We start from the raw sequence: 25,484 nt of genomic DNA, 5'->3' as shown, positions 1-25,484 counted from the left end.
TCTCCTGTAGCACAGTGTTGTATAGCTGCACCTTAACATTCACACCCTCTGGAAATAGGGTGGTAACACTGTGCTCGTCAAGCAGTAAGTCGTTGTCCTATGTAGGTCACACTGAAAGTCATGGACACATACTTCGCGGGTTTTGCGATAACTTATTGTTCTCCATAATGGTTTAGGTTTTTCAAGGTTGAGGGACAGGGAAAATGCTGTGATGATCTGATATACCATGATCAACTATTTCCAAGGACGTCACAATGGTATCATCTACTTTAGTGATGACCAAATCAAGTATATGACCACTCCGGTGAGTCGGGACTGCTACATTCTGTACCAATCCAGAGCTGTACAATGTATTGCTGAATTCTCCCATGAGTACATCATTTGGGTCATCCATATGAATATTGAAATCCCCGACCATGAGATAACAGTGATTTGTACATGTTGACACTTCGATCAAATGAGAAAGCTCTTCTAGAACAATACTTTTAGTTACATTGCTCCTTTTCGAAAATGGCGGTCGATAAATTGCAAGAAGGCGAATAGTCCGACCTCTAGTCGATGCACATAAGTCAAGGAACTCAAGGCTTGAGTATTACTATTACTACTATTATTACTACTACTATTATTACTACTACTACTATTACTACTACTATTACTACTACTACTACCATTACTACTACTACTATTACTACAACTATTACTACTACTATTACTACTACTACTATTACTACTACTACTATTACTACTACTACTACTACTACTACTACTACTACTACTACTACTACTACTACTACTACTACAGTGAATGGAAGTAGACAACTTTTTTTAAAAATTATATTTATCTTGTATTTGTACATTTATTACTTTACTTTATATGTTTGTACTCAATTATGGGAACAAATAAAAATATTTTGAAAGAAAACCAAAAACAACTTTTTATATTTATGTAGTGATTCTAAATATATTTAAAAATTAATGTATTTCATGCAAACTCGTGTTTTACGTTAAGAGCCGCAATGATGTTATATCTAACATATTATTCATTTATGTTACTCGCGCTTTCTATAACCCAGCGTTCTCCGTTTCAGGTCCAAGAGTCTGACCACCGTTCTACAGACGCTCATCGACAAAGACAGCAAAGTACCACCAACCTTTGACGATGGTAACTCGTTGTATTAGTCTGACGGCTTCATATCTTTTCCCTTTCTTGACCTAGGCTAGATAACCCATATGCTCATGACGACTGAAAGGAAACTTCCACGGCATGGACCCGTGGCTAACCGACAAGTGAAAAAGTTTGATGCATGCAAGCAACATGCTTAGGAAATATATGACCTGATCATGAAAATGGAGCCACGGATCTGCATAATTCATGCATGCAAGCATGGACGAATACACGTAAATCACGGACTCCAAATGCACTTCTTGACACTTCCCACTGCAGTCCCATTTGTAACAGAAATGAATTCTTCCGTTGCACGCGAAACGGCTATTGTCCCAACATGCACGCGTTGTGCACATTGAATAATTTAAGTTTACCCTTTTTAGCAATGCGTTAGCAATACTAACCTGACCACAGATCATATACATGTAGGTACAAACACCAGTGATAATTCCCCCTTTCAGGGACGGTGGGTTGGTGTTCCATACACGCCTCGGTTCTCTTTTATAGAATTATTTTTGATTGACCTAAGCCAAACATACTAAAATAATTATTTGTTCTGAAGTTCTTATAGAATTTTTTTTGATTGACCTAAGCCAGACATACTAAAATAATTATTTGTTCTGAAGTTCTCTTCAATGGTATCCCGGAAGCCGTTTAAGGTGTGGATGGACCTCCCCCTAAGTGTTCTCTCTTTTGTACACGCATACATGATTAGTTTACCTTTCTCAAAGTGCCTCTCAACAACACAACGGAATGTCATAGTTGCATCCCATTGGCTTGGGTATTTTACGGACGGTTCACATAAGCAAACTATGTATAATTATCTCAACCAGGAATAAAAAGTTCAAACATGACAAATGAATACGGATTGACAATTAATTGCTGAATTAATTGTATTCCGTTTGAAATTAGTCTTTTAATGGTGATGCAAAAACTCTGAACTGTTAGAACTGGTATTTGACTCTTCAAGGGAGTGCACTCCTCCAACTCTCCCTACAAGTAACGCACCTTACGGAACTGGTCGCGTTAGACCAACACGCATCGTCTATTAAATACTTCAACAGACAACACAAAAAGTTTATTATACTTCTCAGTGACATATGCGGAGTGAACATGCCCGGAGTGCACTATTGTCGGTACAAACGGTACCTCATTACAAAGTGGAATGTTCATTTCTTATATTAGTTTGGTTTGGTTGTTTAACGCCACACTCAGCAATATTCCAGCTATATGGCGTCGACCTGTAAATAATCGAGTCTGGACCAGACAATCCAGTGATCAACATCATGAGCATAGATCTACACAACAGGGATGAGATGAACAAAGTTAGCGAACCTGATCACTCGACCTCGTTAGCCGTCTCTTACGGGTCAGATTTGTTCTTCAGCAACCCATGCTTGTCGTTAAAGGCGACTAACGGGATCGGGGCTCAGGCTCGCTGGCTTGGTTGACATGTCATCGAATCCATATATCAAATGTATATATCCAGAGAAACATTAGCTAGTTAGTGAGTGAGTGAGTGAGTGACTAGGAAAATGAGCTTTGTTTAACAATTTATGCTATTACAGCACTGCCATCTGTTTATGCATACCAATGACTTTGTATATTTCAGAGATACCAACGGAGGTTGAGTGCCAAATATATGTCGACAGTTTCGACTCCATTAATGAAGCTTCTATGGTGAGCACTACATCCATATAATCCTACCTTCGATGCTGCGATATTTTTCATACGTTTGACTCAACTCCGGACCATATCATACATGTCAATCTGTGTCTTATTGGCTTATTGTTCGACTGCTTAATTGACAAACAAGTGATCGCCATCAATTTAAATCCTGCTAGTCCGATAGGGCACTTTCCTAGTCACGTCGTTGGTAAAACAAATGTCTTTAGTAACGAATTATTGTTAAGTAGTGCTGTCCTTTGAACACATATAAACAACAATCTTCAGGAACCGAGTTTCCGAATAATCGGGGCCGACAATAGCAGGGTTTTCACTGTATATAATTGACTGTATATTATATCCGTACGTACATGCAGCCTTAATGGGAGTTATGTTTATGTAATATATGGTAATATAATCTGCCAACAAAATGTGCTCCTTTCTGAAACAAGATAAAAACAATACAATAGCCCGTAAACTCGTAATTATGAGATCCCGTACATTCATATCTTCCAGAATACGATTTATTTGAAGAGTTTGTAATATTGACTATTAAGCAAAGCTTTTCAACAAAACTGAATCTTTGAAGGAAGAAAATCAGAAGTTTTACAATTTCGCAGTTCATCTTTACATGTACTGCTTCTCCTGGTGTACGCCATGTATTCTGTATTACCGTTTGCTCGTCATAATTGCAAATATTGATAGCAGTAAAGTACAAACCTTCACAAATATTCTGGATAAACGCCAAACTCCTTTGTGTCAAAGTATTCATTAATACTAGTATAGTAGTTCATATAAAAATGTTTTTCGATAAAGTAATGTAATCATCAATAGATTATTTTTTTGGTTTGTGCTTTTCACCTCCAGTCAGCCACTTTTTTCAACTTAAAGATGACTTCTAACCTTTAATTGCTCCACCTTTCCTAGGACTACACTGTCAGTCTCCTTCTGCATATGGAATGGTCAGTCCCATATATCAAATACCATTATGACGTACCGTACTTCGAGGTAGACGCCAAGAACAGAGAGAAGATATGGGTTCCAGATCTGTACTTCCCCAATGAAAAGAAGGCGTCCTTCCACAACATCATGATGCCCAACAAGATGATGAGGATCCACAAAGAACACAAACTATCCTACGAAGCAAGGTATTCTTTAGGATGTGGGTAGTGCCAAATACAAAACTAGCTTTTGCAAGATGAAGAACTGTATATTTTCATGATCGTGTTAATACCATGCCATAAATATGTTCACGCGAGGATACACCGAGAACATTAACTCTTCTACGAAGCAAGGTATGTGGGTTGTGCCAAATACAAAGATTACTACTGCAAGATATAGAAGGGTACTGTTTCACAATAGTGTTGATACAATTAGTTTAGTATGTTGACACGAGGATACAGAGAACATTAACTCTCCTACGAAGCAAGGTATGTGGGTTGTGCCGGATACAAAGATTACTACTGCAAGATATAGAAGGGTACTGTTTCACAATAGTGTTGATACAACGAGTTTAGTATGTTGACACGGGGATGAAGAGAATATATAACTCTCCTACGAAAAAGGGTAGTGTTTAAGGTGTGTGTTGGGCAAGTATTTCAGGATAAAGATGGGTATCTACTATTCACGATAGAGTTGATACTATGTGATAATGATGTTGACATAAATATACACTGATAACCATAAACTGCCACACAAGCAAGGTAATGTGTCGAATGCTCTTAGGGTTAGTTATGGATATATAATAGAGATGAGTGAAGGCACGTAGGTGGCGTTAGATGTGTTGGGCAAAGGCTGTAGGCACAAGGATCTATTAGACCATACTGCAGACACCGTATCACATATACCACAGTGTTGGACACACGTACAAGGTACCATCCTTTGCGATATCGGTATCCAGCATGTAACACACTAGAGAATCGTGTGTGTGAAGGATACACTGAGATAGGTAAGGAAGGCCAGCTTCGGGTCGTGGATGCTGATAGCCACCTTATGAAACTGAACCGGATTGAACTTTACAACACGCAAACAGAACTCTAAATCAGTTCTTAAAGAAAATAGAACGCAATGAACCATTGCTATTGTTACACATATAGACATTATAATATATACATTCTATACATCTTTGTGCACTTAGTCCCTGGTACAATCCATTTTATAAGATAAGATTATTAGATAAGTATAATTACTAGACCACGAGCGCAAAGCCACTAGACCCTGACTTGATGTTTTGGAACATTTGTCGAAATGGGATGTTGGCGAATAATGAACGTGCCTTTGTCCCTTAAAGGCGGTGCACATAACAATATTGTTTCGTTTTCCAGACTTTCACTTACGTTGAGTTGCCCTATGGATCTCCGGAGCTACCCGTTTGACAGGCAAATATGTGCAATACAAATGGAGAGCTGTAAGTTCAATATGTGTGTACATGTTAATAAGTAACATTTTATTACTTGCATTGTGATAACTTGATATTGTTGATCAAAAACATGATCGCATTTCTCATGTGATCTTCTCATATTCCTTGTGTTAAAATAAACAGTTTCTATATTTAGGTACAATGGCATTGTCTCCCTTACACTATTATCTAACATAAAGGGGTTTCTTTCACGTCAACAAAGTCTACTGCGGGTTATTGTTGCAATCATATATTGTCATTTCTTTTCTTTTGCCATGACACTGCAATCGTAGGTTTGACACCGAATATATATAATTTGATCGACATATATTTCAATGCTTAGTCGAAGCCCTTGATGTCAGCAGTTTGTTTTATAGATATTCTTTTCCTGGAGGCTACCCTCATGTTCAACTCCATCAGATGCAATATGAATAAAAAAGACTATAAAATCAAACAATTATTAGCATGTTTTATGGAAACTGTCGAAAGCTTCTTTGAGTTGATATTTTTACTTCTCGTTGACATATTGGTAACGATTAATCAATGTAACTAAACTATCTTTAAAATTAATGAATTGTAATCAAGTCTTCACGATAGAAACATAATTTCAATTATGAACGTTGTTCTTCCAGTTGGATTCGATGCTGATAAGGTATTGCTGACGTGGAGGAATTCCACCCCTGTGGACGTCAACACTGAAATAATATTGCCACAGTTTGAAGTGGTTGAGACAGACTATGGAGACTGTCCTCAAACTCGACGTAGAATGGGTGATTAATAATTCCTTGTCTTCTAAAAAGTGTACAATAACCTGATTTTGTACAATCAGCGATGTGTATTGTGTAGATCATAACATGAATAACATGTATCGTCAGTATTCATCACAACATCTACAGGGCACAACATGGAGAGCGTACATCACAATGTGACACCACCGCGTACATCCAGCATGCATAGCGTACATCATGATGACGTATAGTATCCTAAGAATACGCTTATGCTGCCTAACTCGACATTCGTATCATAGAAAACAACAACATACTTTTCATCAGGACATCTGTATCGTTCACCATGTCATGACTGTAGGTCATCGTTATTATTGCATTCATTTCTATTACAACACGTACATTGGTCAAGAGTCGAATACTTATGTGATATGAAAATAGAGGACACTGCTCTCGTTTAATAGATTCTATCCGACTCGCTAATTTGAAACAAAACGAGACACAGGCGGCAGAGTGGCGTCATTTAGGTTTGCCAAAGACCAGAAGCCCGTGATTGTGGGTTCCAATAGATATACATTTGTCAGGTTGTCAAACGTCTGAAGCTTACATTTCTCAAGCTGATAAAGCCGAAATACTGTTCCAAGTTCCGTGAAGCATTCGTTATCATTTACATATTTGTACAGAAGGAAGACGATTACTAGTAACAGACAATTTAAGGACGTATCTTGTTTTATGATGGTGTTGATGCTGATGGTCTCTCTTTCTTTAGGTAACCAAAGCTGTCTCCAAGCAGCCTTCCATCTGGAGCGCAACATCCAATACTACATCGTGCAGATGTACATCCCCAGTATACTGATTGTCATTGTCTCCTGGATCTCCTTTTGGCTCACTGTGACGTCAGTGGCAGGGCGTATCTCATTGGGTGTTTTGACTGTCCTTACCATGACAACACAGAGTTCAGGGGTCAATGCCTCCCTTCCACGTGTGTCCTACACGAAGGCCATTGACATATGGATGTCCACGTGCTTGTTGTTTGTATTTGCAGCCCTAATTGAGTTCGCCGTGGTCAACGTTCTCAGTCGCAGTCAGCGACTGAACGGACCAAGATGTCAGAAGCAAGACACTACTGAGAATGGAAATGTATATAGAGAAGTATGCCATGATGCTTTCCGGTTCATCGCTTGATTGTCTGGTTTGTTTACACGCCACAGTCGTACTGTAGGAGTATTGTATCCGTTATTATAAATGAGTGAGTGAGTGAGTTTAGTTTTACGTCGCTTTTAGCAATATTCCAGCAACATCACGGAGGAGGACACCAGAAATGGGTTTCACACATTGTACCCATGTGGAGAATCGAACCCGGGTCTTCGGCGTGACGAGTGAAAGCTTTATCCACTAGGCTGCCCCATCGCCCGTTATTAAAAAAAGACGTCTGAGGAACTAGTACTATAAGCAGAGAAGTACATGATTACACGTTTGGCGAACACCTGGTGTCATTATAGATTTGCAGAGCTCATTTGATATAATTTTTCATACATTTGCCTTTTACTCCCGATCGGAATCTGTTTCAGCCTTTTTATCCGCTGGCGTTGACGTATATTTCAGTGAAAATGAGGCCAAGTGAATAACGTTCGTGTATGGATGAGCAAATTATGAACAACAATAATGACGGTTAAGTTCTCTGGTAAAATACAAAACAACATTTTCTGTAAACTTAACGCAAATGTTACCATCTGTATCCAGTTCCAGTGTAATAATCCACACTATCATTTTTACAGGAACTGAGCTCATTGCTTTTTGACGTGATAACTTTGACATAATCAACTACAAAAGAATAATGTTATGTTCCAAATCTTCGTTGCATGACCTTGCGGCAAACTATTTCTCAAACAAAAAGCGCGTAAATTCACGGTTCATGAAATGCCTAGTGACATGTTAAAAGTTAAAAAAACCAAGTGTTGATAGGAATCAGGTTATAGTTAACATAAGTTAACATTGTAGTGCCATTGGTGGGTTTAGTCTGAAAGTCGACTTACATAGTATAACGTATATTCTGACAAAGATGTGTCACATTGGCAGTTTTGCACAGGGGGTTCCATAACAAACAAAAAAGTTTGAAACAGATAAAATGATGTTTTCTACGGTTGATTAACAAAGGTCAAAAGGAGATGCGTATCCTCATTTTGTTCTAAGTATGATGATAACTTCATCAAACACAGTCGAACCTTTGTAGTTCCTATCCATTATGAACTTTCACTTATATTTTGATGAAATAATCATTAGGGGTGTCATTTTACTCATTTTGGCAAACGCCTATCGACCCTTGAGGAAGCTCTTGTATTATAATCCACGTGCAATAAAACTGATAATCCCAAGTGTCGAATTAGAATTCCCGAAAGGTCCTTTGTACGTTACTGCCAACTGTTATATCAAATAATTGCGAAATGTTTAATCACATTAGCCCGTTATGTTGTGTTTCAGACTTTCGTCACCCTGGAGGGCGAAGTGCAAGTTGAAGGAAAACCTACACATAGACCAGGACGCATTACTGGTATATCGTGCGCCATGTTTCTAGATAACATGTCGCGCCTTGGCTTTCCCCTGGCGTTCCTATCATTTAACGCCTTCTACTGGATGTACTATTTGTCCAGTGGGCAAAACAAAACTCAGTCAACAACCAGACAAGCAGAAGGTTCCTTAATTTAGCAGGATTGCTAGGAGGAGGACATGCTCGTGCGCTCAACTTTAAACATTTCTGGATAGTATATGAAATGTTTCTACGAATTACTTTTGTGTCAAAAAGCAAGTAATACCATCAGTCAAATAAAAGGTGATTTAATGTATCACGATTTCAAGGATGCCGACATACCAATATTTGTTTCTCGAAAGAATAGGCAATGTTTCTTGTTTCATTAGGGGGAGACACTTAACTGTCAACCAGAGAAATGGTTCCTTAATCTTGCAAGAAAGGGTGGACATGGACGTATCTGGTGTGTTTAAATTTGACATAATTCTCTATAGACGCGAACGATCCATAACCATGTTGTTTCAGCTTGTGGTAGATTGCATCGGGAAACGGATGTTTGGTAGAATTGTCAATATTCAAATTGTCAACTTGCAATACAGCACAACGATCAAAGTGAAAAGGCAAAAGGAGTCTGTTGGCAAATCTCCAGGAAGATCCCAGAAGCAATAGCATGTCTCCTTGGCTCAGCACATACGAACACCAGTTGGATACTTGTGAAGACAGGAACCATGCCAATGAGGAGATTACTGTAACCACTGCGAATAACATTCGTCATTATGATGATAATGTTAATGTGTGTAAATGTATTTGTCGGTGGATGAAGATGCTACGAAACAGATGCTTCGTATAACTGATGTTTCTATGTATAGCTTCAGGTCTTCTGACCCATGTTATCATATGAACGTAGTGTGTGCACCTGTTCACCAGTGATTTTGGTAGATACACATGTAAGTCTCTGAGACATGTGTTATCTTCAATGCATACTAATGTATGTATGCTGTTGAACATCTTCGTAGGATAAACGTGTTATATTTCCTGTCTCCATACTCATATGAATTGTACTGATACCGGTAAATTACCCTTTGGGGTACGGTGACTTGTGAACGTATTTTCAGTAATCTCACAGGTCGTCATACTTTTTGCTTCATTAAAACTGGCCAGTTTGTGACAATTACTGTACCATTGTCTTCATTGCCTCCGATGATGACTATAGCAATCTGATATCATTTGAATGCATTGTAATAAATACTTGTAGATGATGTCAGTCATTTTTCAGGAGGCTTTATGTGATATCTTTCCAACAATAGACAACCAACCTGAGCTAATGTGTCAGCTTGAAAAAAGACACCAACATTTCTGTACAAATTTCTCAGAAGAAAGATAATCAATATTTCATGGCAGCCAGTACGCTGTTCCTTACATCATGTTCTAAACATGACTGAAATTCTTTTTTGGTGGTAGATTAACAGATCTGCCAATTTTGCAATATATTCCCCGTTCTGCGCAAATTGTGTTATTCTCTTACATGATAAATCATTTGTAACGTTTACATTTTGGGGATTTTATGCGATGGCCGCTGTATTTTCTTTAGGCAATTAAAAAGCGGATCTGCACACTCGAATATGTATAGGGTCTAACTTACTAAACAAATCGATTGCAACAGCCTTAAAAAAATATTAAACATTTTGAACCAACATTTTATTTCTTCCCTACACTTATTTTGTATCCAGAAAAAAGTACATGACTAACAATACAAGCCGATAAGAAAAGAAACGTTTGTATACATTGGATTTGAGAAACGACATGGAATGACATGCGCATGCAACAAATAATCAAAGGTCCATGTACTTCAGAACTAACTGAAATGAAAATGGTGAAGACCTTTCCAACTACTCTCAACAGTATTGACTTTGCAAAACAAGATTGTTATGAGAAGAACATACCTATTTGCATTTGTAAAACACGTGTTTAACAAGCTATACGTGGGTGTCAGAATTCCATAGTGCGTGTGGTGTATGTGTTGTGGCGCAACACTATCTTGTTATGCTGTCATCATTAATACCTTCCACAGATAAATGGTCTTTGGATTATTACAGGTTTTGAAATGTGTTCACTTTTCATTTTATTATTACATCGTTGGGATTGTTCTGATACCAGTTTGAGAGTATCTATCATATCTATCGCAAATATGCATACAGATATTTCATGCTCATGCATGTAGGCCTGTGGTTATTTTGGTCTGCAATAAAGTTCTGTGGTTATTTCATGCTCATAGCCTTTGGCTATGCCATGCTCTCACATCGAAGTCTGCGATTATGCCATATGATGTTATTTGGGAATTTACGTATTTCATGTAAGTAATCCAATTTAATCTGCTGGTATTTCACTTTGTCATATTTAACGATGTGGATATTTCATACTGTCATAGATAGGAGGGTGAGTATTTCATGCTATCATATATAGTCATGTGATTATTTCATCTCGGACCACTGCCTATGTCGCCCTCTTACGCAAAGGTCTGCGAGTCGTCTTATCTATGCATTCAAGTATTTGGTGTAGGTTATCACATGTAGGTGTACTGGTCTTTCATGCTATCATGTCTAGGCCTCTGAGTATATCATACTGTCAGGCGTATCTAGGCCTCTGAATATTTCATGCTGTCATATCTAAGCCTCTTAGTATGTCATGGTATCATGTCTAGGCCTGTGAGTGTTCCATGCTATCATATCTTGGTCTGTGAGTATTTCATGCTATCATATCTAGGCCTATGAGTATTTCATGCTGTCAGATATAGGCATGTAGGTATTTCATGCTATCATATATAGGTCTATGAGTATTTCATGCTTTCATATCTAGGCCTATGAGTATTTCATGCTATCATATCTAGGCCTGTGAGTATTTCATGCTATCATATCTAGGCCTATGAGTATTTCATGCTATCATATCTAGGCCTATGAGTATTTCATGCTCTCATATCTAGGCATCTGAGTATTTCATGCTATCATATCTAGGCCTATGAGTATTTCATGCTATCATATCTAGGCTTATGAATATTTCATGCTATCAAATCTAGGTTTATGAGTATTTCATGCTATCATATATAGGCATGTAAGTATTTCATGCTAGGATATCTGTATTCATTCTGTAACATAATGGCCTCTTATATTTCACTCTCTCACATCTAGGTATGTAAGTATCCATATTACAATATCTGGGCCTGTGGATATGCCTGCTATGTCATCTAATCATGTCGATCATCATGGTGGGCACCCGCCAGGCTACGGTGTAGGCGAGTGATCTAGACAAGATGTATTCCATCCTTAAGATCAAGATTAAACAGAAGGAAAACTGAGATCTTGGGGGTCATAAAAGGTCAATTAGCCCGTGATGAATATGAGGTGTTTAATATTGATTACATAAGATGTGTTTGATATTCTATAACACGTTTAGACTGTTGCTGATTGGCTCACATCATTCCTATGATATATTCTTAAATAAGTTACAAGTTTTATATTAGACCGTTCGGAAGATATATATGTTTACATATTGCCGTTGAATGTTGCCGTTAACATAATACCATAATTTATATTTCATATCCATACAGGAACACGTTGTTTTGTATCATCCTGTTTAAACCTGGAAATATTTATATTTATGTGGCGCGTGGTCTATATGGATAACGTATGCTCGTGAACAACATATACTTAAAGCATATTCCATAGTTATGTAAGATGTAGATTATTATACACACGTACATACACTCCAAGATACTAGAATTGTTGTACTATGTAAAAATCAATGTGCTAGTGATAAAGACAAGTCCTTTTGTGTTATTGTCAGTATATGACTGCATCTTTACTTATATTTACCACTATGCAATTATACTACAGTTAAATACTTGTATCATTGTAATAAAATTTCAGTTTCACTCAACTGGATTTATACTAGATATTTCGCGTTGTAATAAATCTAAACATATATTTAGTGTGTACGCTATCAAGGAAACATTGTGGGAAAGTACGGAACCTCGGGGTTTATATCACTGTTATCATGTGTACTTCTATAACTGCAAAGTAAGTAATTGTTAACAACTGTCCACTGTAATTGTCTGTGGGTATACACTAAAAGTTTCAGTGTGTCATTTAGAACACAAATGGTAGTACAGACATGTTTTTAAGGTATCTAAGTGGCGTTTAGAAGTGATGCACATCAGGAAAAGAGTTTTATGGAGGTGACTCATCTGATGAAGGAGTAAGGATATACTCCGCAACTTTGTGTTCCTCATAATAAAGAAGGTGACATCCATTAAACTCTCTTCCTCGTGTTTTTTTCTGTTTTCTGTTTAGATGAGTAAATCATTATGAATATTGTGTAGTAACATGATGCTGAAAGGCGTGTGGCGTAAATTATGACGCCAAAATGATATCTGAAAGATGATACGGTTTTCCCCTTGTATGAACTCTTGCCCGTTGCTGGGCCCCGTTTCACAAAGCTCTCGTAGGCCTAAGATCTCGTAACTTTTCTCGTAGCATTCGTACTTCCTATGTTACAGTAAAGCAGGTACCAATGCTACGAGAAAAGTTACGAGATATTAGGCCTACGAGAGCTTTGTGAAACAAGGCCCAGGATATTAAATAATGATATATTATATACCATGTACTGCTCACTGTTTATGTACACAAACGTTACATTGTTTTACCTTTCTATAATTTGTGTAGATTGCTATGTCATATATTCATTTACAACTTTCATCGACTTGTTTGTTATTTGATGGGTTGTTGTTTTCCTTTCTGATTGGTTAGAATTACGTATTTATGTTACCACCATATCCAATAAATATCTGCTTATTCGATCATACCTCTGTTCTTTTTCACCTACGTGTGTAAATATAAAACGTCAGAGCAAAAGAATATCCAGTCTTGAATATGCCCAGAAAGAAATTCCGTTTGGTGTAAAGGAAAAAGTAGCTGTGAAAATTACATACATGGATCACTGAAAATCAGTGCTGACACCAGGTGTTCGCGAAAAGAGTAAGTATGTCATGTTTTTGTCCAAATACTCAACATGCAGCAACTACATTGATCACAGCTTGAAGACGCTTGGATCTAATCTTGTTTGGATGTCGTTGAAGCTTCTGCTGCAGTTACGACTGCTTCTTCCACATGATATGGCATGGTGGTGTATATATTTGTGGTTGACAACTACTCAACGACCTAAGTGTGCACATGTTGTGTTTGGTGACACGTCTATTTCTACACTTAATAACCTGGGCATCCTTTCACAAAACCCTAAGGTGATCGTAAGTCATTAAGGTAACTTTAGTGCAATGTTAAAGAATGGGAGTTAAGGTTAACCTTAGTAAAGGTTGCTTCGTGAAAGGAGTCCATAGCTGCAAACATGTTAGTGGTTGGAAATACGTCTACAGGAATTACAACTGTTTCTACATTTAATGACCTGTCTGCTTACATGTTTGTGGTTGGCGTACGTGTGTCGGAATGAAAACTACACTTCATGACATGGCTACTTCATGTTTGTGGTTGATGATATGTCAGTCGGAGTCACAACTGTTTCTACACTTCATCACCTAAATGTTTACATGTTGTGGTTGGCATTACGATTGCTGCTACACTTCATGACCTGGGGGTTTACATATTTGTGGTTGGTGACATGTCTTCCGGAATCATGACTGTTTCTACACTTCATGACCTGAGTGTTTACATGTTAGTGGTTGGTGACATGTCTTCCGGAATTACAACTGTTTCTACACTTAATGCCCTGGCTGCTTCCATGTTTGTGGTTGGTGATACGTCAGTCGGAGATACAACTGTTTCTACACTTCATGCCCTGGCTGCTTCCATGTTTGTGGTTGGTAATACGTCAGTCGGAGATTGTTTCTACACTTCGTGACCTGATTGTTTACATGTTTGTGGTTGGTGATACGTCAGTCGGAGATACAACTGTTTCTACACTTAATGCCCTGGCTGCTTTCATGTTTGTGGTTGGTGATACGTCAGTCGGAGATACAACTGTTTCTACACTTCATGACCTGAGTGTTTGTGGTTGGTGATACATCTGTCGGAGATGACAACTGTTTCTACACTTCATGACCTGGCTGCTTACATGTTTGTGGTTGGTGATACGTCAGTCGGTGATACAACTGTTTCTACACTTAATGCCCTGGCTGCTTTCATGTTTGTGGTTGGTGATACGTCAGTCGGAGATACAACTGTTTCTACACTTAATGCCCTGGCTGCTTACATGTTTGTGGTTGGTGATACGTCAGTCGGAGATACAACTGTTTCTACACTTAATGCCCTGAGCTGCTTACATGTTTGTGGTTGGTGATACGTCAGTCGGAGATATAACTGTTTCTACACTTCATGACCTGTGTGTTTACATGTTGTGTTTGGTATTAGACTGATGCTACACTTCGTGACCTGATTGTTTATACGGTTGTGTTTGGTGGTAGGTCTTCCGGAATTACAACTGTTTCTACAACTTAATGCCCTGGCTGCTTACATGTTTGTGATTGGTGACCAGTCGGAGATCACAGACGCTTCTACACATCATGACCTGAATGTTTTACATGTATCTGTGTTTGGCGAAACATCTGCCGGAATCCTGATATTTCCATTCATGACCTGGTTAGGGATACATCTGACGGAATTATTGTTTCCGAACTCTATCACATGACCTGTTAGTACGTTTGTATGTGTACATGATTAAGTTGGTGATAACTGGATGTTGACTGTTTCTACACTCCATGACCTGAGTGTTTACATTTTTGTTGTTAGTGGTACACCTGTCAGATGTATACCTGTTTCTACACTTTATGACCTGAGTGTTTACATGTTTGTGGTTAGTAACACATCTGCCGGAATCATAACTGTTTCTACACTTTATGACCTGAGTGTTTATATGTTTGTGGTTAGTAACACATCTGCCGGAATCATGACTCTTTCTACACTTTATCACCTGAGTGTTCACATGTTTGTGTTAATGTCTGTTTGTGGGTTAGTAACCATCTGCCGGAATCATGTGCATCTGCCGGAATCAGGAATGTTTCTACACTTTATGACCTGAATGTTTACTGTCAACTGATTCTGTACTTTATCTAAACTTGGTGTTTACATCCACGTGTTTGTGGTCGGTGAGTCATCTGCCGGAATTAAGACTTCTATTTCTACTCTGTATGACCTGACTGTGTACGTGTTTCTAGTCGTGATCCATCTACCATGATTTCGATGGTTTCGACATAAATTACTTGACTCTTTACATGACAAGTGAATAATTTGTTGGGCTTCCTGTGTAAGGATTTAGTCAAACATTTGTCACATTGCTTCTTCTAAAAAGTGTTTGACCTCACTGTGGTCATAACTAGCAAGTTTATGGATAACAACTTTACGCTGCAGATGTGTTCATCTCTGTCATGTAAGATGTGATCAGCCTGCAGAAAGTGTAGACATGGACTGAAAGCTTTCAAGAACGCCCAGGGCTGTGACGGTGTAAAAGGTTGTCAAAACATTTAACATAAAAATTCCAAATATTTTTACCAAGCTTCTTAAAGTGTGTTTTAGTACCGAGATGGGAAAGAGTTTGACCAGCCTCATTCTCTCTAATGATAATATCCGTGACTGTATTTCAAACGTGTTTGCGTAGGATAGACGCGTTCATGATTTCGCAAACACCTGGTATTATCATCAGTTGATAGTGAATCATAAACACAAAGTTATACTGAAGTCAGAATCGTACAACGGACGGGTGTTCAAACCATGGATATGATTTGTCACGTTTATGAATACGTCGGTTCAGAGGCATTTGGGTTGGTAGGGTGCGCGATAACATAGATAAGAAAGATTCCTCTTTGAAGAATGTCAGATACATAAATAAATGCAACAGGCCATATTTGCTCTGTTGAGTGTACGTACACACCGGTGTTTTCGAACACATTTATAGACGTAATTGTATGTATACTACGACAAATAATCCTCGAAAGGCATAAATTGCTCTTCTGCAAATATCACTTATACACAGTGGTTCAGCGGTATCAATCTACTTCAAACACCGAATAATAACCAAAAGCTTGAGCTATCTATAGATGTATATATTTGAGGGATATTTGCAGTTCGGAAACACAGTCTCCATATTGGTTCAGTTCAAACCCTGAATCTCTGAAGAATAAATATGCTAAGGAGAATTTACAAGTTATTTGCATTATTTGATTTGTGTTGCCATGTCTCTCTGGTCACACAGAACATGATGACTCGGAAAACCGCTCGGGCGACACAGAGCGTATGTTCTGCTCCCTGTGATACTCTGGTCGTGCCTCTACATGCCTAGGATATGTACACAGCTTAAACACTGTGGTAATGTTCTGGAACTACGAGAGGCATTACATTCAGCACCATGATCAGGGAGCCCCGACTAACAGTTTGATTCTGTAGTTAGTCAATGAGAAAGCCTTGTTGCATACATGAGCTTAGCGTGTCACTTTGATGAGTCCCAGGAGAAATAGAAACTCTTTGGCTAGATTGCTGATCTTGTTTTGTCAGACATTTAGCTAAATATTTCCATCAAATGATCACATTTGTACTATATTTGTACAGTGAGCTGAAAGGAAATGTTTAACATCGTTTAACATGCAAATTACTTCTTTGGATTTGACACAAATACAATATGATGAATTGAAAGGTGATCACTTGTAGTTTGAGTATGTTGTTTTATTCTTTAATTCACTTAATTTGTTGACGATGTTACGTATTGTCAAATCTTTAGATCTCCAGGGACTGAGAATGATAGAAGTGGGTTGAATCACTGAGTCATAAATATGTATCGTACGCTGGTCTTGTGTTATCAGGTATATTTTATCCACATCATAATCACATCGGTGGTGATCAACGATCCAAGTCTTCGGTACTCAATGACAAACAATCAACCAATTAACGGATAAAAGAGTCTCGCCACCTGATCCTGCAACTGCCCCAAAGACCCATAGGGTTGTACAACCGCGGGTGCAAAGGTAAACAGGTTCACGAAGTCGACAGTACATTGTAGATAAACTTTATGGATAACAACTTCTATATTTCGTAAATGTGACGTTTCGATACAGATTCGTGTACCGTTGTCAAGCAGGAATGTTGTCATATTGTACTTCCCAACTTCTAAAATGACACCAAAAGAAGTTAAGTCCACAGTACTTCAAGCGAAAAAACGCTTCAAAATTAAAAAAAAAATGAAATAGATATTCCTATTTCATTGTGAGGGTATTGCTTGATACCGTAACGCATCGCCATTTCAACCGACTGGTTGGCTTTTGTTATTTTAGAGGTCGAGTGTGTCTCTTGTTCAATATTATCATTCTTGCTGACCAACATTGAAGTTATTCTCTTGCATATTTTTTGCGACTTGTTTCACATTCCAATTTAGTCTTTATCCCTCTGTTGCTGTATTCTTTAAGGTATCTTTGAAAAATGAATATACATATCGATCGTTGGTGGTCGTTATCAGGCAGTAAATATTTACCCAACTCTGTTTGTGAACCTGTTTTGGGAGTGCTTTCACAGCCAGTTGAAGAAAATAACAGTTCTGCGAATCAAGATCTGATGAGATAAATGGTGCACACATATTTAGTAGTGGGGTGGGGGGGGTGTTATCATTCTAATGGCGTTGAAAGAAGTAAATAATCTCAAATCAAACAGTAAATATCACACTAGATTTCCACAAATTATTCACAAACACATACTAAAGGTACGTCCCTTTGCCTGTTGTGGATTACTTAACTGTTACTTAAGTGAAAAGAGTATTTCTTGTTCTTACGTTACCGGGGCGGTGGGGTAGCCTAGTGGTCAAAGCGTTGGTTCGTCACGCCGAAGACCCGGGTTCGAATCCCCACATGGGTACAATGTGTGAAGCCCATTTCTGGTGTCCCCCGCCGTGATGTTGCTGGAATATTGCTAAAAGCGGCGTAAACCCAAACTCAGTCAGTCAGTCAGTCAGTCTTACGTTACCACCATATACCCTGGATATTGCTGAGTGTGGCGTTAAGCAACAAATAAACACACAAATGTTCTTAGGTTTAGAGCCAAAGACTATTTAAATCATCGCAACACAATCACATCCTTCTGTGTCCAACGCATAAAAATACTAGGAGAGAAACCATCAATAAATTCACAGTCTCTGCCATTTTTATTTGCTCTCTACATTAATGACCTTGAAACCTTTTTATGTATACACAATGTAAATGGACTTGGTACTGTAAATTGTTTTATTGAGGAACAGCTTGGCATGTATATAAAATTATTAGCACTATTGTATGCAGATGATACTGTTTTGTTATCGGAAAGTGCTGAAGAATTACAATTAAGCTTAGATAATTTCTCAACATATTGTACATTGTGGAAACTTAAAGTTAACTCAGATAAAACCAAAATTGTAATCTTTTCAAAAGGCTATGTAAAGAACAAATATAGATTTAAACTTTTTGATGAGGAAATTGAAGTTGTCCGAGAATATCTATGCTTGGGAATTCTATTTAACGGCAATGGTAAGTTTGCTAAAGCAATTAAGAGACGATGTTTTCTATTTTTAAAACTATTAGGGAACTTCAAATCCCAATTGACTGTCAGCTGAAACTTTTTGATCAATGCATTTTACCAATTTTATTATATGGGTCAGAAGTTTGGGCGTATGAAAATGCAGCTATTTTAGAAAGAACGCATCTGAAATTTTGTAAGTATATACTTAAGGTAAGACAATCTACTCCAAATTTTATGGTTTATTGGGAACTCGGTAGATATCCTATTGAAGTAATGATTAAAACAAGAATAATAAGTTACTGGTGTAAAGTCATTACATCAATACATAAGTTACCTCATATAGTGTATAATGTTATGGCTAATGTGTCAACTTGTTTGGGTATTCAATTTGATCTTTTAAATGTAGTGAAAAGTATACTTAAAAAAGTTGGGTTATCTTATATATGGCAGTCCCAAAGGTTTCCTTCCGCATCCTGGCTGAAAAACTATGTTAAATACACACTTATAGATCAGTTTAAGCAATCATGGAATGCTGACCTCCAAAACTCATCAAAAGGTAAATACTACTCCTTATATGAGCATACTCCCAACTTAGAACCTTATTTAATCAGTCTCGCATTGAAACAACGTATCTGGTTAACAAAACTGCGAACATGCAATCACAGATTACCGATTGAAACCGGCAGATGGTATAACATAGACACAGAAAATAGAATATGTACAATTTGTAACAGGCTGTTATATGTGACGAATTCATATTATATTATCATGCAGAGCTCTAGATGATGTAAGAAAAAGTATACTCCCTAGCTATTTTTGTAATAACCCCCATATTGATAAATTTGTTTCCCTTATGAAATCTGACTGTCATCCTTTGGTACAGAAACTGTCACGTTTAACGAAAATTGTATTATCCTTGTTTTAGTTATACATTTACAAATGTATATTATATTCATATGCATATAAGCCAAAATGGCACTTTGTATTTATCAAAATATATGTATGTTCTCGATATCATTTTGTATGATTTATGAGAATAAAATCCTGAGTCTTGGTCTGAGCCACCTGATCCTGCAACTGCCCCAAAGACCCATAGGGTTGTACAACCGCAGGTGCAAAGGTAAGCAGGTTCACGAAGTCCACAGTACTTTATTGATAACAATTTCTATATTTCGTTAATGTGGCGTTTCGATACAGATTCTTGTATCGTTGTCAGGCAGGAATGTTGTCATATTGTACTTCCCAACTTTTAAAATGCCACCTAAAGAAGTTAAGTCCACAGTACCTCAAGCGAAAAAAAGCTTCAAAATAAATGAAATAGATATTCCTATTTCACTGTGAGAGTTTTGCTTGATACCGTAACGCATCGCCATTCCAACCGACGGGTAGGCTTTTGTTATTTAGAGGTCGAGTGTGTCTCTTGTTCAATATGATCGTTCTTGCTGACCAACATTGAAGTCATTCTCTTGCATATGTTTATGTGACCTGTTCCACACCCCAATTTAGTCTTTATCCCTCTGTTGTATTCTTTAAGGTATCTCTGAAAAATAAATGTACATATCGACCGTTGGTGGTCGTTATCAGGCAGTAAATATTTACACAACTCTGTTTGTGAACCTGTCTTGCGAGTGCTTTCACAGCGAGTTGAAGAAAATAACAGTTCTGCGAATCAAGATCTGATGTGATATATAGTGCACACATATTTAGTAGTTAGGGGGGTGTTATCATTCTAATGGCGTTGAAAGAAGTAAATAATCTCAAATCAAACAGTAAATATCAACTAGATGTCCACAAATTATTCACAAATACATACTAAAGGTACGTCCCATTGCCTGTTGTGGATTGCTTAACTGTTACTTAAGTCAAAAGAGTTTTGCTGGTTCTTACGTTACCACCATATACCCTGGATATTGCTGAGTGCGGCGTTAAGCAACAAATAAACACACAAATGTTCTTAGGTTTAGAGCCAAAGACTATTTAAATCATCGCAACACAATCACATCCTTCTCCTCCTAGGAGAGAAACCATCAATAAATTCACAGTCTCGGCCCTTTATCGGACAAATCTGTTTGGTAAAGAAATGCATATACATTTCTGGGCTATGACAAAATAGTTGCCCGTTATTTTTCGCATTTATTAGCTCAAAACCACTGAAACGAGGAAGATGGACAACTCAATTATAGAAACAGGTCTCTTACATAACTGATAAATCATAACTAGACGACGAATTGGAGCCGTAGCTGAATACAGAATGCAGAATACGACTCTATGGAACGCTATGAGTGTCGATTTACACCAACAAATAGCCAATAGATCAGTAACAAAAACATAAAAATCGTTTTAAACAAACTTCCGATAGATGACCTACACATAAGTTGCAAAATAACCTTGTAGTCTCATCGAGTGGTCCTGATTAATGGGGATGTTGTACAACACAGAAGAAATTGATCTGGTTTTATACTTCTTTTCCCTATTTTTATAACACTTTTTCGGTTAATCCAATAAGGAAGCGGAAATGAGTAAGAAGATCAATATGTGAAGTAATTGTTTTGGCGCCATCTATCATTGCTCGTATTTGTAAACAATTCATGCATTGGAATCTGTATTGTAAAAGCGGGGCAACTTCAGCTGAACAAGAAGCGTAGATCTTTGGTGCCAATTTGGTCTGTTTGATGAGTGTGGGGATATGTTTTGCGGATACTATGATCAAGCGTCATTCAAAAATCAAAATCTACATGTTATATATGTAGAGTGTAATGAGCTCAATGATGATGCATACAGCCTATGCCAAGAAGATATGGATCGTTGATAGCACAGAAAGTAAACTTAAAATACCATTAATCACTGCGTCATCCATATCCGAATTTCAGTGGATATAAAAACCAACGGTCGACACTGTCACTCAAACATGTTGGAGACTGTTGAAGATGTCATGCAATAAACATAACGGAGCAGATAATACACGGTATGCAATATGGTATTATTAAGCACATAGTGAATGTGTCAAATTCGACGTTTTTTCGCTATTTGCAAATACATTTGACTTGAATATAAGCTATAATATTAACAGACAGAAGTGACAAGATTCATTTTGCAGAATCACACGCAATATCATGTCATAATCACTTATGGATCACTATCACTATCACTACTGATGTTCACGAAGAGGATCCTGCCCAACCGATGACACCCGTCACAAACACATACAAAGGCATCGTAAAGGTATTTGTAAACACTTGTGATGTTGTCGAAATCTTACAATGACATTTGTATGCAATCTTATGATAATGGAATTTCTTTAAGCTTTGAATTATTATGCTCAAACAGTTTTGAGAGCAAATGTTTAAATTGGTATTTTGTTAAAAGAATATGTTTCTTTCTGAATGATTCAGTTTGGTTGTTCTTTAACGCCGCACTCAGCAATACTCCAGCTATATGGCGGCGGGCTGTAAATAATCGAGTCTGGACCAGACAATCCACTGATCAACAGCATGAACATCGATCTGAATTGGGATACGATGACACGTGTCAATCAAATCAGCGAGCCTCACCACCCGATCCCGTTACGTTAATCGCCTCTTACGACAAAAATGGGCTGCTGAAGAACAATTCAAACCCGGATCTTCACGGGTCTCTTTCTGAATGAACATAATCATAAAGGTACATATACATTATAAAAGCAGACACTATGACATTCATGTTTGTACGCCAACATATAACATAATAATAAAGCACGCCAGTGCGGACGTGTATAATCACAATCAAGTATTAATAAGTATTCGTCTGCAGTTGACGTTATCTTCTTATAGAATTGTTCTGAGGTAAGTTTACACTCCGATCGGGGAAGAGGAAATGATTTATGTTGTGAGACGCTGCCAAATACTGTCATAATTGAAAGGGTAAAGCGAAGCTCCATGTGCATTATCACCTTATTAGATACCAGTTGATGGATCGTTCACTACATCTGCCGTCTCGCCATGAGATGAATATCGTCAAAATCACCATGTACTTATTACGTGCAAAATGATCACATGTTATATCAAAATCAATAAGACGCCAATAAGACATAGGTGTAATTATAGTACCCTCACAGACAAAGAGGCGTTGTTAGACATGCATTCCTTTCACGGTTCACAATGCAATCACGTTTCATATGATCGCTTTAATTAAGCTTAAGATTTTGAGGAATATATTCTTTTCTTTATTCAGTACATATGCATGCTATTGTCTAGTACACTTTACAGCCCAGTCCAGAGAGTGAGAGTGAGAGAGTGAGCTTCTGTGAGTAGTGAGTGAGAGTTAAAATTTAAAGTCACTTTGGCAATATTTCAGCCATATCGTGACTAACAGGTCATACCTAAATAATATATACAGCCCAGTTCAGTTATCTATGCTGACGCTGTGTAGAACATTCAGGTCATAATGAAACAAGTTCATTGCATTAAGGTATGAGCGGCGGACGGGATCATGATGAATCACCATCTCGGTGTACTCGGATTGCGATAAGCCTATGTGTGTGTAGGGGGAATAAACGTTTGAGCAGTAGTGTAGACAGGAATTTTATACAATTTCGAAGTGATGCGTGGACAGTCATCAAATGTTACTCAACCATGTATAATAATAAAATCCTTCAACCTACTCTTTGCTATGTACTATTATTTAGAGAAAGTTACAAAGTACAATCCTTTAAGATCAACCATGTGTTATATGTGATGTAGAGTGTTTGTTTAGCGTTAGATCCAATCTTTGTAATGTGGAATAATTGGCTGTACTCAAAATATCTGGTTAATTGCGGTGTATTCAGTTGATTTTCGCGAATAATCATGATTGGGCAATATCACGAACAACGATAGTTTTTCTGCTCAGATTCGCGTGTACCTTTTCCAACTCTACCTTGTACTTTTAAGATTGTCTATTCAACCGCTATCACATAACATATAATCGTTTTGTTAAATGGGAAAAGTTGGGTTAAGAACATCCTTATGTCGGTATGTACCGAGAAACTAAACTTCGGCTCAAGTCATTCTTCTATCGACTTAAATAATTAATGCACCTTCCCAATATACCATGAATTTTGTATGTTCCAACATTTCATCTTTACGCATATTGCTGATGTACGGAAGGCACAGTTATCTAGGTTGGCTGATATGTTGTGTAAAGTATCTTACCTTTGGTGAGACCGGGTCGCTTAATCTCAGGCTATAATGAAGATTTGTGTCGATGTGTTTTTAATTCACCTGCATCAAAGCCCTTCAGGTGAAATGCAATTTAATCTCGCTTTCATGAGAACTGCATCAATATACACCTGTGCGTAGTTGCATGTACTAATCTGGACTACCATACCGCTTTAACATAGATACACCTCATCAAACCAAATTCGGTTTTCTGAACCGAACACTGAATACCAAGCAGTTCCATTCTACAGCCCAGAGCAGGCGCTCCATCCGACAAATCGTGAAGGTGATCTTACTCTCATATTGAGATGACACTGTTCAAAGCGGCGTCTCAACAAACTTACTCATCCATCTCATGATTTTAAAAATCACTGATCACCTTGCTATCCCGATGGCCTGTTCTCGATGTCATTCCGCCATGGGTTGGTGTCCTCAGTTATACTTGTATCTGTCATTGCAATGTTTTAATCATAACATACAATGGCTCGATAAAATTCAAAACAAAATGATGCAATTCGAAGGATACATATAAATGGCAGCATCACAATTCTGTGTAATGATCTTTGTTACAAATTTTATGTTTGCCTGAATATTTCCGACCATCAACTAACAATCTTTGCCTTGTAGCACAGTCGAGAAGCAAAGAAACGAAACCCTACCATAATCAGTGAGGTGAAGAATGCCTCGAAAGTTCGTTGAAAGTTATTTATGAAATGTAGTGTATTTGCCCGGGTTCTGCATTTTTCGAAAGCTCGTAATTAAGTTATAATTTTTCCAAGTTGCAATACATAATCAGAAATAAAATGCCCGATAATCATTTTCAGCATTAACCGGTGGATGTTGAATACTGCGAAAGTTCAGGTCAGTTTAACCTGTCTGACAATAACGTGGATGTCTGGAGCAGACAGTGTCAAGCCTACCCAGGCCATACATAAACCCAGGATACACAATGGATTGCAATTCACTTCAAAAGTTCAACACTAATTGATTCTCGCTTTAAGAGCAGCAGACAGAGACATCATCTACGCCGATTACTTGTGGACGATTGTGCTGGTAGTCGATATCAGTCGTGCTGGTACATTCCGTTTACCATCACTTGGACATGAATCAGTTGATCCCCTTGATTAATCAGATCATAAAGACCCGAAAAGAGAAACACAAAAGGCCTTGTCGGTTCATCTTCTTTCTAGAATTGCAATTGTGTACATTGGATCGGACTTCAAGTCTTTTAAACTTTGCTTGTGGTTTAATGCTGCTCTCAGCAATAGTTCCGTCTCTATGGCGGTGAATAACGT

At 37.8% G+C, this 25,484-nt stretch overlaps 1 protein-coding gene across 1 annotated transcript in view; it reads left to right on the top strand.

The window, feature by feature from the left end:
• Nucleotides 1-10,156, top strand: part of LOC124283785 (glycine receptor subunit alpha-2-like) — a 36,691-nt gene extending 26,535 nt beyond the window's left edge. The window contains exons 2-8 of the mRNA XM_046719808.1: nucleotides 1,089-1,162; nucleotides 2,778-2,845; nucleotides 3,758-3,978; nucleotides 5,155-5,237; nucleotides 5,861-5,998; nucleotides 6,723-7,105; nucleotides 8,435-10,156. Of these exons, the coding sequence (XP_046575764.1) occupies nucleotides 1,089-1,162; nucleotides 2,778-2,845; nucleotides 3,758-3,978; nucleotides 5,155-5,237; nucleotides 5,861-5,998; nucleotides 6,723-7,105; nucleotides 8,435-8,659 (1,192 nt within the window). The 3' untranslated portion in view covers nucleotides 8,660-10,156. The remainder of the gene's footprint in view (nucleotides 1-1,088; nucleotides 1,163-2,777; nucleotides 2,846-3,757; nucleotides 3,979-5,154; nucleotides 5,238-5,860; nucleotides 5,999-6,722; nucleotides 7,106-8,434) is intronic.
• Nucleotides 10,157-25,484: the final 15,328 nt, after the last annotated feature.

Source organism: Haliotis rubra, unplaced genomic scaffold, assembly GCF_003918875.1.
Source record: "Haliotis rubra isolate DU_JTF1 unplaced genomic scaffold, ASM391887v1 Scf321, whole genome shotgun sequence".
NCBI lineage: Eukaryota > Metazoa > Mollusca > Gastropoda > Lepetellida > Haliotidae > Haliotis > Haliotis rubra.
The sequence above is the reverse complement of the archived record's forward strand: the minus strand, read 5'-3'. Positions and strand labels throughout refer to the sequence as shown.